Here is a 16,167-nt window from a genome sequence, read left to right as displayed (position 1 = left end):
CAGAACTCTGAAATCAGAACTCTGAAATCAGAACTCTGAAATCAGAACTCTGAAATCAGAACTCTGAAATCAGAACTCTGAAATCAGAACTCTGAAATCAGAACTCTGAAATCAGAACTCTGAAATCAGAACTCTGAAATCAGAACTCTGAAATCAGAACTCTGAAATCAGAACTCTGAAATCAGAACTCTGAAATCAGAACTCTGAAATCAGAACTCTGAAATCAGAACTCTGAAATCAGAACTCTGAAATCAGAACTCTGAAATCAGAACTCTGAAATCAGAACTCTGAAATCAGAACTCTGAAATCAGAACTCTGAAATCAGAACTCTGAAATCAGAACTCTGAAATCAGAACTCTGAAATCAGAACTCTGAAATCAGAACTCTGAAATCAGAACTCTGAAATCAGAACTCTGAAATCAGAACTCTGAAATCAGAACTCTGAAATCAGAACTCTGAAATCAGAACTCTGAAATCAGAACTCTGAAATCAGAACTCTGAAATCAGAACTCTGAAATCAGAACTCTGAAATCAGAACTCTGAAATCAGGAGGGGAGGGGGGTGTTCCTAGCCCTAAAGAGCTATGGTACCGGGACCGAAATCTCTTTACCCGGGGCACAGATTGGGAAAGCCGACAGTGCGCTGAATTCAGTGCACGGTCGGCTTTCCAGCAGTATATAGAACTGCCCGTGCCCCAAACCATGAAAGGTCCTCTTTAAACTCATATTTTGTGCATATGTTTAGAATAGCATTGAAATATATCTTTTTGCTGTTTTATACCTTTTTGCAGCTAGTTTTTACTACACAGAGCGCTCTTAGAACTCTGAAATCAGAACTCTGAAATCAGAACTCTGAAATCAGAACTCTGAAATCAGAACTCTGAAATCAGAACTCTGAAATCAGAACTCTGAAATCAGAACTCTGAAATCAACTCTGAAATCAGGTGGGCACACAACAGTGGAGAGTCAGTAACTTTTGCAAACACAATATGTCAAGACTCATAGTATTACGGCGGATCTCAAGGTGTTAAATATGGTTATGTTCATGGGACAAGCAGCTTCAATGTATTAAGTGCATTTGTTTTAGAAAATTTGTTGTGGACTGAATATTTTAAAGAGGACCTTTCATGGTTTGGGGCACAGGCAGTTCTATATACCGCTGGAAAGCCGACAGGGCGCTAAATTCAGCGCACTTTCGGATTTCCCAATCTGTGCCCCGGGTAAAGAGCTCTCGATCCCGGTACTGTAGCTCTTTACAGTCAGAAGGGCATTCCTGACAGTCTGTCAGGTACGTCCTTCTCCACAGCAGCACCTATCGCGCTGTACTGTGTGAGCGGGGAGGAACACCCCCTCCCCTCCTGATAATACTAGTCTATGGACGAGCACTGTGAGCAGAGGGAGGAGGCGTTCCTCCCTGCTCACACTGTACAGCGCGATAGGCGCTGCTTTGAAGAAGGACATACCTGACAGACTATCAGGAACGCCCTTCTGACTGTAAAGAGCTATGGTACCGGGACCGAAATCTCTTTACCCGGGGCACAGATTGGGAAAGCCGACAGTGCGCTGAATTCAGTGCACGGTCGGCTTTCCAGCAGTATATAGAACTGCCCGTGCCCCAAACCATGAAAGGTCCTCTTTAAACTCATATTTTGTGCATATGTTTAGAATAGCATTGAAATATATCTTTTTGCTGTTTTATACCTTTTTGCAGCTAGTTTTTACTACACAGAGCGCTCTTAGAACTCTGAAATCAGAACTCTGAAATCAGAACTCTGAAATCAGAACTCTGAAATCAGAACTCTGAAATCAGAACTCTGAAATCAGAACTCTGAAATCAGAACTCTGAAATCAGAACTCTGAAATCAGAACTCTGAAATCAGAACTCTGAAATCAGAACTCTGAAATCAGAACTCTGAAATCAGAACTCTGAAATCAGAACTCTGAAATCAGGTGGGCACACAACAGTGGAGAGTCAGTAACTTTTGCAAACACAATATGTCAAGACTCATAGTATTACGGCGGATCTCAAGGTGTTAAATATGGTTATGTTCATGGGACAAGCAGCTTCAATGTATTAAGTGCATTTGTTTTAGAAAATTTGTTGTGGACTGAATATTTTAAAGAGGACCTTTCATGGTTTGGGGCACAGGCAGTTCTATATACCGCTGGAAAGCCGACAGGGCGCTAAATTCAGCGCACTTTCGGATTTCCCAATCTGTGCCCCGGGTAAAGAGCTCTCGATCCCGGTACTGTAGCTCTTTACAGTCAGAAGGGCATTCCTGACAGTCTGTCAGGTACGTCCTTCTCCACAGCAGCACCTATCGCGCTGTACTGTGTGAGCGGGGAGGAACACCCCCTCCCCTCCTGATAATACTAGTCTATGGACGAGCACTGTGAGCAGAGGGAGGAGGCGTTCCTCCCTGCTCACACTGTACAGCGCGATAGGCGCTGCTTTGAAGAAGGACATACCTGACAGACTATCAGGAACGCCCTTCTGACTGTAAAGAGCTATGGTACCGGGACCGAAATCTCTTTACCCGGGGCACAGATTGGGAAAGCCGACAGTGCGCTGAATTCAGTGCACGGTCGGCTTTCCAGCAGTATATAGAACTGCCCGTGCCCCAAACCATGAAAGGTCCTCTTTAAACTCATATTTTGTGCATATGTTTAGAATAGCATTGAAATATATCTTTTTGCTGTTTTATACCTTTTTGCAGCTAGTTTTTACTACACAGAGCGCTCTTAGGTTAAATTTGAACATTTGGAGCCAGTTTGGAGGTGGATTCCACCTCAAAATCAGCTCCAAAATTCTGTTCAAATGGGAGGCAAAGAAGTCTGCTTGGGGACCCCCCGAATGGAATACCGAACGCATTAAAAAGCGATTAGCAATGAAAGCACACAGACCCCATAGACTATAATGGGGTCCGTATGTTTTCCACACGGTGTCTACATGAGTCATGTGGAAAGAAAATGACTTCAAGAATTACTTATCTCTCCGCATAATTTGTGCGGGCACCGTTCAGAAAACACACGGACCCCATTATTATCTACCTGACCAGCCATTGGCTTACATATCTCCCCCCTTTTCTCCAGACTGGAGGGCTGGGCATTTGTGGCCATCATACAATACACCCTTGACAGGGCATCAGCGTTTCCCAATAATTTCCCTGGCCTGTGTTCTACATCAAACACAAAATTTTGCAGAGACAGGAACCATCGGGTAACCCTAGCATTTCTGTCCTTATTGATTTTCATCCATGTAAGGGGAGCATGGTCAGTGATCAATTTAAACTTTCTCCCCAGGAGGTAATACCTCAGAGCATCCAGCGCCCATTTAAAGGCCAAACATTCCCTCTCTGCAATGGCATAATTTTTCTCAGCAGGGGACAGCTTCCTGCTCAGGTACCTTACTGGATGCTCCTCACCATTTACAACCTGGGACAGCACCGCTCCTAGACCTGCATTTGAGGCATCTGTCTGCACCAGGAACTCCAGAGCTTGCTTTAACCTCTGGAACGCCTCCTCTGCCTCTGGTGTCCAGTGGATCATCACTGACTTCCCACCTTTTGTCAAGTCAGTGAGAGGAGCTGCAATAGAGGTAAAGTTTGGCACAAACCTCCGATAGTAGCGCACAATGCCAAGAAATGCCCTGACTTGCTTCTTGGTTAGCGGTCTTGGCCAGTTTGGTATTGCCTCCACTTTATTAATTTGGGGCTTTATTACCCTTTTGCCAATGACATAGCCCAGGTACTTGGCTTCCTCTAGCCCTAAAGCACATTTCTCAGGGTTGATAGTAAGGCCTGCCTCCCTTATGGAGTCTAGTACTGCCTGCACCTTACAGAGATGACTTCCCCAGTCTGGGCTATGAATGACCAAATCGTCCAGGTAAGCCGCTGCGTAGTCACGATATGGTTGCAAGATTTGGTCCATCAACCTCTGAAAGGAAGCAGGAGCTCCATGCAAACCAAATGGCATGACCCTGTACTGGAACAGCCTTTCTGGAACAACAAAGGGGCAGTTTTCTCCTTGGCTTCTTTAGACAAAGGTATTTGCCAGTAACCTTTTGTCAGGTCCAGTGTGGTTATGTACCTGGCATTACCCAACTTCTCAACAAGCTCATCAACCCTGGGCATGGGATAAGCGTCAAACTTGGAAATCTCATTCAATTTTCTAAAATCATTGCAGAACTTCCAAGTACCATTGGGCTTTGGTATCAATACAATTGGGTTAGACCACTAACTTTTGGATTCCTCAATTACACCTAACTCCAGCATATGTTTAACCTCAGCTGACACTACCTCCCTACGTACCTCTGGTATTCTGTAGGGTTTGAGGTTTACTTTCCTCCCAGGTTCTGTCTCTACATGGTGCTTTATCAGGGGTGTACGGCCTGGTAGATCAGAGAAATTGCGTCTTTTTCTGCAGGAACTCTTTTGCCTCCTGTTGCTGGAGCACTGAGAGGGTCTCATTCACACGGACGGAGCGATTGGTGGCAACGAATCACCCACCTCTGTATTTGAGGCCACCAAAGATTCCCTCTGGTTCCAGGGCTTAATCAAATTCACATGATAGATTTGAAAAGGCTTCCTTTTCCCTGGTTGGTTCCTGGCCCTTTTTCCACAATTTCATATGGGCCTTGCCATTTCGCTAAGAACTTGCTCTCCACAGTAGGCACCAAAATAAGGACTCTGTCCCCTGGGTTAAATTCTCCGACTCTGGCAGAACGATTGTAAATTCTGCTTTGGGCCTCTTGTGCTCTTTGCAAATGTTCTTTTACAATTGGCATGACTGTTGAAATGCGGTCCTGCATTTGAGCTACATGCTTTATGACACTACGGTATGGGGAAGCCTTTGGGCTGACGAGCTGGTTGGCATCTTTGGGGTCTTCATGTCCAACCCAGCGCTGCAACGCCGTAGGAAGAGCTCTGGTCAACCGGTCTAGGACCACTTTCTCCACCGTCTTTGCAGGGGTTCCAGCCACTTTTTCACAAGGTGAATTAAAGTCATACATCTGGGATCTGGCAGGCTTGTCCAGGTAGCTCCAGGTATGTACCCGCCGGGCAAGGACAGCAGTGGTTACCCCCAGCCGAGCAAGAATTTCCGCCTTTAGTTTATCATAATCCTGGACATCTTGTTGGCAGAGGTCATAATAGGCCTTCTGGGGTTCACCGGTCAGATAGGGAGCAATGACGTCTGCCCAGTCAGCAGCTGGCAGTTTCTCCCGTTTGGCCACTCTCTCAAACATAGTCAGGAAGGCCTCCACGTCATCATCTGGGGTCAACTTTTGCAAAGCTCTTTGCAGAGCTTCTTATCTCTGTGCTCCACAGGTCTCTGCAGGCCAGTGACACCAGTCTCTTTACAGAGTGTAATCTGCTCTAACAGCAAACGGTTGGTCTCCTGTTGCTGCACACTGGACTGCACGAGATGCTTCAGTATCTCCTCCATAGTCCGGGTTTGTATAGTGGCAGCAGCCTTTACCCAGGACATAAATTTTTTTTCTCCAGCAAGGAGTGGACGTGTGGTTGCCCCTAGCAACTGCTGTTTACCCACATCCTCCACCAATTGTCAGGGTCTGGGGTTGCATAGACACACAAGTCCAGTTTGTTTAGTCCAAAACAAAAGTAGAGTTTTATTTTCACTCACAAAGTGTAGTGCAGCAACAAAAGGAAACAATACAAAAATAAATACCTGCCCGGCTAGGCTCTAACTAAACATAAGAATAGGTTACCTCACCTAGGATAACAGAAATCAAAAGCCAGTTGAATCACTCAGGACACAGCTCCAAAAATATGACCTCTCTGTCAGCTCTCCAGCCAAGCTCTACCAAAGTGTTGCTGCTGGTGCAACTTCTTAAGCCTCCTTGACGAGGAGACTCTCTGCAGCTGAGTTGCTGCCAGAACATCCCCAAAGTGGAATGACAGGTCCCACTACCAACCTTCCTGCCATTCCTAAAAATCCAGCCCAATACTGAGGATTTACCAAAATGCTGAGCAGATGAAAGTTTAGAACAGGCGTGCTCACACTTTTTCAGCGTGTGAGCTACTTTATTAGCTGACCAAGGCAAAAGATCTACTAGGGCGGGGCCAGGGGACTTGTGGGAGGGGCCGGGCATGTGGGCGGGGCCGGGCAGATCGTGAGAGCAGGAGACAACGGCGTTCTGTGGCCGCCCAGGGATCCCCGCTGTCTGTCTGTTCACAGCGCAGGCTGAGAGTTATCTCTGGACACTGGCAGGCCCCGCCTGCCAGTGTCCGGAGATGACTCTTAGCCTGCACTATGAACAAGCAGACACCGGGGATCCCTGCATCCCATGATCGACCCATACGTCCTTTGCGATCTACCAGTAGATCGCGATCGACGTATTGGGCACCCCTGGTTTAGAACAAACATTCCTGGAGTTTTCTCATCTCACCCACCTGAGCAGTCTGGGTGAGATGTACACCCCCTGCATTACCTGACCATCCATCGGCTTACAATATATTATATATATATATGTATACACACACACACCATCAGTTCCAGTACCATCAGCAATTCCAATACAGCATTAGGACCTGCAATGTGTGTAGACATAAGTTTTACCATGAGTATTTATCACTGTGTAAAAATATATATGAAAAACAGTGAACGCTGATTTAATGTTCATCTCAATTTATTCATCATTGCCCACCTTGTTTTTTTTTAACTAATAAATACTGCATTAAGCCTGGGCTCACACGCTGCAGTTTTCAAACAACTATTTTTTTTCCAGCCAAAAACAGGAACTTGCAGCTTTTTAATGGACAGCTGTAGAAATATTCTCTCCTTTACTATCCCCTTACTAGTTTTTGGCTTCAAAACACTACATAAAAATGAAAAGTGTGAAATTGACCATAATTTTTCTTTGTTTATTTCCACTGGAGCTTTTGTTTGTTTAATGGATTTTATTTGGTTAAATTTTACTTTGGTTCAAAATATTCACATTATTACAGTATTAAAATGTGTAGCTCAGTAAGTTTTTCTCGTCTCATAATTAGAAAATGCAACAATTTATACACATACACTTGCTACAATTTTCAAATTGTAAGAAAATACATAGTTTTTTTTTACTCAGCCATACCATATTTAAGTTTGAACTTTACAAATAAAATTTACATGGGACATTTTTTATTCCGCCTGAAGAGGTTTTCAAATGAATAACACTTCAAATTATTAAATAAATGCAAATAGAGGCAACTCTGTTATTCTTTAACAGTATATATAGGTTCACTTATAAGAAAATGCATATTTAAAGAGAGCCCTCATTATTCCTAGTTTTGGTGCTTGATGTGCTATTTAAGCTCTGTAATGTCAGTAGGTAAGGGAGGGGGGGCGGGGAGTTGTGATTCAGAGCTCCCAACAGAGGCAGTCAGTGTCAGAACTCTGAATCACACCTCTTTCTGGCTCCTGCCTGACACCGCCCTCCTGACAATATAGAACCTATATCAGGAACCAAAACCATCAGAATTGATTGCTCAGGAACAGTGGGGGCTAGAGAAAAAATTCCAACTGTCTCAGAATTAGTGGCGCAGCACCTCTCAATCGATGTAAAAAGTTGGACTTGTTGGAGGTATTGAAGGGTTCTCTTCAACAATGCATGATTAAATGAACAGACATGTCAATATTCTCCAGTAGGAAACCTCTGAACTATACCCCAGACTACCATAGGATTTGCAAGCTCAATTAAAACTTGCATGAACATATATTACTTTGCTGATGCTTAAAATGAAATACAACTCACATGATTTTTCAAGCTACTAAATCCTGAGAGACCACACATTCAATATTACAAACGGATTACTTCTTTTCAAAAGTCAGTTTTGAAAAACAAAACTGGATATATCTAAGCAGACAAGTTCTAAATGCCCCAGTTTCTCAGCGCTGCATATATTTAAGACAGGTAATATATTTAGAAAAAAGAAGTTCTTCCCATACAAACTTCAACAGTAAACCCACTAAAACCAAACTAGAAGACTGCTACAAAGTGACGGCATCTTATATACGTCCTATAGAAGTAAAGTTTCCCTCTCTCAATCTTTTCTATGCGTTTGCAGCGACTCAAGAGCGCCATGTACAGTATGTAAAACAGTCTGAACTTCTTTCACATATGAATAGGTGGCACAGTGCCTTTGTTGCACCAGGTTATCTCCTGTAAATCAACCAAGTGCACTAGCCTGCTAGCTGGCCCGTTCATCTTAGGTTGGGTGGCCCTTTAGTGACAAGAGTCAGAGTTTTCAATGCATCAAAATACCCTTACTTTATAGCAGTGTGGCTAGTTATATGTTTGTTTTGAAGGCACGGCACTTATAGCACAATATGGCCAATTACAAAAGAATAGTCTATTGTTAGCTGCAAACAAAGACAAATACAATAGTAAAAACTTATGGAACTCTTCCACACTTCAAGAAAAATGTATTGCTGCCCATAACAATCTCTGGGTATTTCGTCTTCATGTTCTATAACATACAAGAAACAAGTCACAGCTAAAAATGTTCTTTGTAGCCTTCTTTTCTACACAGTTAAAATACAGTTTGAGTTTTGTGGAGCTCATGGGAATTTAGTACATTACAGTATTTGCTGCCCACAGCTCTTCTCTAAAGCTCCGCTGCAGTCACTTTTGCTCCCTTATCCTTTAAAAAGTCACACTAAGGCCGGGTTCACACGATGTATTTTGGCACGTAATGTGCCACGTAGCCGCAAAATCACGGCCGCAAAATAGCGCCATGTATACGGTACCGGCTCCCATTGAAAACAATGGGAGCGTATACGGCCCGCAAAAGATCCCGCGGCGTCTAAATGGCACATTACGTGCCAAAAGACATCGTGTGAATGCACCCTAACCTCCAAGTATGAGATCTGTTAACAAATCTTACATTAGTGTAGTTAGGTCTCATTTTCTCCCCATCTGATGTTCTATAAATATCATCCATTTGTAGCACTTGATGACAATACTTATATAAAAGGGAGTCTACAACCTACCCCATGCATATCCAAATGCCTCCACCTTGCTACACAGCACATTACAGTGATATACAACAGGAGTAGATTGGGAGAAAACAACTGATCTATAAGTGAGGCAATTGGTGCACTGGAGTTCGGCCTTCAGCTCTGGGAGCACTGCTTTTGCTTCTCAAGTAGTATGATGTCATAGCTGGAGGATCACGTCTCAATGCACAGAGTGGCAAAGGGAGAAAATAGTAGGGGTATGAGCCCAAATGCACTGCTTCACGGAGCTAAAGTCTTGTCCTCAGTGCAACATGATGGCAGAGGTCTGAGCAACAAAAGCAGAGTTCTAGGGAGCAAATGGCCCATCCCCAGTGCAACAACTGATTCATTTGCATAAGACTTCAAAGTTTCTCCAAATCTACAAAAGTGACATACACAAAGGTATGTTATTTAACAGTGTAATGTATCATGGTGGAGGCAGGTAAATATATATGGGGAGGTGGTAGCATACCTGTAAATGAGGATATAGAAAGGCATGATAAGAAATAAACATTTCAAACATTTCCGTGTTCTGCAATCCGCAAACTCCAGAAGTTGCACAAAAGTGGAAGGTGAACTTTTAACAGTAGAATCGATTTTGTGAATTTGTTTGAAGGTTCAATTTTGAAATGGAATTCTTTACCCACATTTGTATTTTATCAAATAGTGCAAAACTAGCTCTTTAGGAATCTTATGAAAAAAGTGAAAGAATCTATAGACTATTCCACCTTTCTGGTAATACCACCTCTTTACCCAGACTACATTTTATGTGATGGATTTTAATTTTTCATTACTAATTACAATTTTTATATGGGATGCAAAAACTCTGCTGTGGGTACATAAAACCACTAACTACATGATCCTAACCCCAAACTAGATGTCTAAATAAACTCTGGTATGTACATAAACCATATAAGGCCCGGTTCACACCTGCGTTCAGGTTTCCGTTTGGGGATCACCCGAATGGAAACCTATCCGCATAAAAAAGCGGTAACTAGGGTTGAACGGGATCGGAAAAGATCGGCGATCGAGTAAATTTCATGATCGCTATCAGAATTCCGATCCCGATCTTTTTAGGCGGGATCAAGGTTGGAGGTTATTTCCCACAATGCTTTGCTACTGGCTAAGCATTGTGGGAAAAGCTAACAATGTTAGCTATTCTAGAGATGAGTGAGTACTATTCGAAACTGCCGTTTCGAATCGCATGCTCCCATAAGAATGAATGGATGCAGACAGCACACAGCCTGTGCCGGCGTCCGGCCGCTTAACCCACTGGGCGCCAGCTGCGTCCATTCATTCTAATGAGAGCGTGCTAATCGAAATGGCAGTTTCTAATTGTACTCGCTCATCTCTAGACTAGCTAACATCTCTAGTAGCTAACACTTACCTGAACAGATCGCTGCCGCTGCCCACTGTTCTCGCTCCTCTTCTCGCCTCGCTTCAAGACCCGCCTTCTTCCTAGGTCTGTAACACTAACCTGGGAGGCGGGGGAAGCGGGGCGAGAAGAGGAGCGGGAACAGCGGTGAGCGGCAGCGATCTGTGCAGGTAAGTGGACACCAGGGCGGACTAATTAGCCAGAGGATTTTTTTTTAAAATCACTACACAGCGTGGAGTCTAAAAATTAAAGCGTTCAATTTTTGGGCTCCATGCTGTGTAGTGAATAGGATAGTTTTTAAAATCCGATCTTCGATTATTAAAAAAATCTCATTAACTTGCATTAGGATCGGAACTAGGATCAGGATTGGGTTCGAATGGAAAATAATCGGAAATTGGATTTTAAAAACGATCCTGAAATTTCAAGATCGGAATGCCCCGAACAAAGATGTGAACCAGGCCTAACATGTAGGGAAACTTATGGCCAAGGTCTTGATGTTCAATTTAGGCATCTAGTTTTGGGTCATTTTGGTGTTATGTGCCTTCAACAAGGTTTTAGCTTTCTAAACATAGAGACAATATCTGTAGTCAAACAAACATTACAATTTTTCATAAAACATCTTGAGAGCCAGCTTTGTATATTCAACACCATTTTTATACATATCAGGGCTTCTACCTTGCACTGACAACTTGGTCACATTTGACTATTTTTACAGTTGTATTTTTATATTGAAAGCTTTTCACATAAGTGACTATATCACTATATTTTGTACAGAAATGAATGCCATCATTTACATCGAGTAATACTATATTAGAACTGGTTTCACGTGTGCTACAGGATCTGTTTCTATACAAGGATAGACATAGATTTGTACAGGATAAGGCTGCTTCTAGATTACAGAAAGGAAACTGAAGATGGATTTAGAGACCAGTCTTCAGTTTCCCCCTAGTGGAGAGGCCTTGCCCTGCATAAATTTATGTTTTAAGAAATGTATGCATACACAGAAAAAATGCTGAATCACAAAAAATAAATAAAAAAAACATTAGCCTGTGTAAACTGGGGTATTAACTTGTATAATAAAATTGCAATAAGAGTGACACTTTAAAGGCTATGGACACCTTTGACATGGAAACCTAAGTTTAACATATTTTGAAGATTACCTTGAGTTAAGAAAAAAGTTACACCATGTTAAAGCTGCAACCTTTATTGTCAAAACCTTTGATATGCAGTTTGCAACCTGCGCCTAGCTTGAGACATTTCTCAAGTGGGAGCTTGAGTACTACACGCTGGATGTTAGGTCTGTGTTTAGGATGCTGCTGCCATCACCAGATGTCCCATACTAGCAGAGCTTCACTCAGTAACTTTTTTTCATCATTTTACAAGGGATTTTATCTTCCCTGAGCTGGTATGAGAGCAAAATAAACCATATCAAGACAATGCTCTACATGTTACAGTGATCCCTTATACTGGATATGACAGCAAGGACGGTGGTAGGTTTCGTGCTCATCTCACAGAGATGACCGAATACCAAAAAGCATAGAAATATCAAAATCACCCGCTGCTTGCCCTAAGTCTGCGCCTTTGGTGCCACTGCAGTCTTCACAATGCAACAGAGAGGTAAAAAAAAGATAATACACAAGCACTGCTGAAGAACTAGAAGAATCTTAAGTAGAGATGAGCGAACAGTGAAATATTCGATATTCGATTCGAATAGCCCCTCAATATTCGACTATTCGAACGAATATCGAATCCCATTATAGTCTATGGGGAAAAAAGCTTTGTTTAAGGGGAAACCACTATTTGACTAAGGAGGGTCACCAAGTCCACTATCACACCTCAGCAAATGATGACAACACCTCTGGAATGCAACTGGGACAGCAGGGGAAGCATGCCTGGGGGCATCTAACATGCCCAAGTCCCTGTATTACGCCAAGCTGCCAGCGATCCCGACTAGCATATGGTGCGCTGCCACGATGTGTTTGCATTGAACTTAATCTCGCATTTAGCTCGGGTTGGCAAGGTCTCATCACTTTCAAGCTTCACCTGCAAGTACATCTCGTGGCAGCCCATTATATTTTACTCGGGATCCTTGTCAGCTTGCATTATGCAGGAGCTGACTTTTTCCCATAGGAATGCATTGACCAGCGTTGATTGGCCGAATGCTATCCAGTGTACAGCATTTGGCCAATCAACGATGGTTCTGCCGGAGGCTCGTTTGTGAGGAGGCGGAGTCTAAGATCGGTCCACAACAGTCTCCATTGTGGTCCGATCTCAGGTATAGCAGAGTTGAGCGCACTGCTCTGCTACATCTCAGGTGTAGAAGAGTTCAGCGCACAGCTCTTCTACACCAGAGATGTAGCAGAGCTGTGCGCTTAACTCTGCTACACCTGAGATGTAGCAGAGCAGTGCGCTCAACTCTGCTACACCTGAGATGGGATGGGAAACGAATTTTTACTGCGTTTGCCGGGTGGTATTTGATTGGAATCGAATATCTCAAACAGCCTGATATTCGATCGAACGCTGTTCGCTCCTCTCTAATCCGATATTGTCTTTTTGCTGGTAATGTTGCCTTGGTTACCATATTATTTACTTTATATATACTCTTCCACTGTAAAACAATTGTTCGTTGCCAATTTACTTCCAAAGTTTCCAAAGCTTTGTACTATCCTACACTACAGATCTTTAGTACCTGAATGCTGTGAATCTGAACAACGTTTTACTAGGTTTATACGTTTACGTTTTTAATATACATCATTTATATACTGTACACCTTTGCTTCTAATACCCATTAGTTATTTATTGTAATTAATGTGACATCTGATCTCGTCTGCTCTTACATTGATCTTCTGTTCCCTACTATTTGAAGGTCTTTAAACTTTTCGCAATGGTTGATTTCTATATTGGCATGATGACGTTTCAGTCGATATCAAACCTGTTGAGAACAAAATTAGTTTGTTTTTTTCTCCACACCTGGCTTTCACTGGTTCTTCAGCAATGTGTATATATCCACTTGTACAGACAAACACTGATGCTGAGAAGTGTGCGATACCCAAGGGTTAATAGAGCGAGAAGCAATGTCAAATTTAGCTCGGCAGCCAGCTACGTGAAGTAGTAAGACTCCACAGCAACTACATTTTAGGATTTTCTTTTTATTAGACTAATTAGAAAGTTGTTTAAAGTGTAAATGTAATTTCATTTTTTTTAAAAAATTTGTACATAGCAATACATTTTAAAGCAAGTATGTAATATATTTTATTAGACAATTATACTTCTATTTAAGGTAAAAAAAAAAAAAATCAGCCCTGAAGTGTCCCCTCTATCAGATGTGTTTTGCCAACCCAAATCCATTTTCAGCACTGTATAGTACCGTATATACTCGAATATAAGCAGAGGCTCCTAATTTTACCACAAAAAAACTAGGAAAACTTATTGACTCGAGTATAAGCCTAGGGGGTGAAATGCAGCAGCTACTGGAAAATTTCAAAAATTAAAATGGTCGGAGTTTTTGGGTGCAGTAGATGCTGGGTGCTGGGAAAGGGATGGGGGGTGTTTTGGTTGTCTGCCCCTTCCCTGAGCTTGAGGACTGGGATTTTTTTCCCCCCACTTGGAATTCAGTCTGGCTGAATATAGGGCATCTGTGGTGCTCCTATTAACCTCTTCCCGACGGAACAGGAGCACTGCACATACCCTATATTCAGTAGACTGGGCACTTTCAGACACAGGGATACCGAATGTGTGTGTGTTTCACAGTGATTTTCTTTTGTATGTATTCTAGGGAAAGGAGGGATTTAGAACTTTTTTTTTTTTAAGCTTCTTTTTTCTCCACTATTTTATGGGAGATTCTATACATTGATATTGCGGCTGGTCATAGACCCCCCCCCCCCCCCCCCCCAAGAAGAAAAATAATTTTTTTCTTTGCTGACTTGAGTATCAGCCGAAGGGGACTTTTTCAGCACAAAAACTATGCTGAAAAATTTGGCTTATACTCGAGTATATACGGTATATGACAGTGTAGGTACTGCACTTGACTATGATGAACTTGAACGTGTCTTGCTCCCTACAAAACAGGATGCAGTGTCTCAGCACATCGGATATTTCTCCAAAACTTTGCTCCAGTTTCAAGTCACATTTATAGTTTGTGTCTTGCTGTGCCCTCTATAATATTTTAAGAATTCAACCGCCCCAATACCATCTCCAATCCCAGGAAGCACACTGGGGAGGAATGTTGGGTGTAGCCTGGGCTACTGAATACTTAGTACAGTATAGAAACAGAGGCACAGTCTATGACTGAGAAATGAAACTGCATATACGTGAAGACTGTACACGAGATTTTGCAGAAAGCAATAGAGGCACAGTGAAGCTCATTACAGACAGAATACATGAATATAGCAATAAAACACTAAATACAAGCTCCGCAAAAGAATTAGGATGGCAATGGGGACAATACAGGGGCCAATTTACCATAAAAAAGGATAATTGTCTAATAAATATATTGCACTTAAAGTTACTCAAAATCAACTGCCCTCTACAAATATAAAAATACATGAAATTACAGATATACTTGCATTTAGTAAATAAGCAGCAATAAAAAAAAATCAGTGCAAATGTGTCCATAGCCCTACAACACCCATTCAGGCTTAACTATTCACAATCTAAAATAGGGTTGCAAATAGCAAATTCCAACAGCTGAAAAAAAACAAAAAAAAAAAACAAAAAAAACAACTTCAACACAGCTTAAAAAAACTTTAAGAAATTTAAAGTGTTCCTCCATTAATAAAACAGCTTTTCAGAAATTAATAGTACAATGAATATAAAAAACTTTGCAATATATCTTATTGGAAAAAAAAATCCTTCTTTCTCCATTTGTACAAGCAAGTTACTTCAAACATAGAATTCTGTGGAGGGAAGAGGAAGAGAGATAGATAGAGTCATGAGAGTGAATGAAGGAAGGGGCAGAAAAGTCAGATAAATAAAGAAGCTTTTTTTCTCTTTAATAAACTAAAGTACAAAGTTTTTTTTTTTTTATAATCACACTATTCATCCATGAAAAGCTGTTTTACAAATGGTATGCTTTAACAGCAACTGTGAAATACTTGCAAGCAGCTACTTATGTCCATGATTTATATTATGGAGAATTTTCAAAAGTAAAAAATCTCTCCAAGGAGACTTAAAGGCAACAAAGCTGGAAGCACAGAAGTTCAGAAAAATCAGGGTGCAATAGGGATAACCATAGACTTTCCACTGAAGTCTTGTCATTCTTTCTGCTGCCACAAAGAATGCTAGACTTATCAGGTATCAGACATATTAGACTCCAGGGGCTTATGGCATTCTCTGTGTATCCTTGAGGCTCCATGAGACATGTCACGTCCTATGATCTCATTAACTGTAAAACAAAACAAAACAAAACAAATTAGTAATGATAGTATTAAATTCTATCCTGTTCAAGAATAAACTGATTGGTGCTGAATTAATAGATGGTCACACAATAATTATACATAACTCATCTGTAAGGGTAGAAACGTCCGGAAGACAGAAAAAGTAAAAAACAAAGCACTTTGGTTTTCATTACAGTTTTTCCCTTACCAATTATCTTAACTTAGTCTTGGGTTTCAGGTCTTCAAAAACGTCACATTAGGCTTCATATACATGACATATTTTTTTGTTCACATGCTAACAATTTTGTCATGGATAGCGCATGGTCCCACTCAATTCTATGGCCCCATGCACATGACTGTGTATTTCACAGATCTGTGTAGCTCCATTGAACCATAGCTACAGGTTCTCTCATTCATT

At 41.8% G+C, this 16,167-nt stretch overlaps 1 protein-coding gene across 2 annotated transcripts in view; it reads right to left on the bottom strand.

Moving 5' to 3' along the window:
• Positions 1-5,618: 5,618 nt before the first annotated feature.
• The window catches only part of NFATC3 (nuclear factor of activated T cells 3), a 111,234-nt gene continuing 100,685 nt past the window's right edge, over positions 5,619-16,167 (bottom strand). For both annotated transcript variants that reach the window (XM_075281779.1, XM_075281780.1), the window contains one exon: positions 5,619-15,757. In XM_075281779.1, coding sequence (XP_075137880.1) covers positions 15,663-15,757 — 95 coding nt within the window. In that variant the 3' untranslated portion in view covers positions 5,619-15,662. The remainder of the gene's footprint in view (positions 15,758-16,167) is intronic.

The sequence above is a fragment of the Leptodactylus fuscus genome, chromosome 7, assembly GCF_031893055.1.
Source record: "Leptodactylus fuscus isolate aLepFus1 chromosome 7, aLepFus1.hap2, whole genome shotgun sequence".
In the NCBI taxonomy this organism is placed as follows: domain Eukaryota; kingdom Metazoa; phylum Chordata; class Amphibia; order Anura; family Leptodactylidae; genus Leptodactylus; species Leptodactylus fuscus.
The sequence above is the reverse complement of the archived record's forward strand: the minus strand, read 5'-3'. Positions and strand labels throughout refer to the sequence as shown.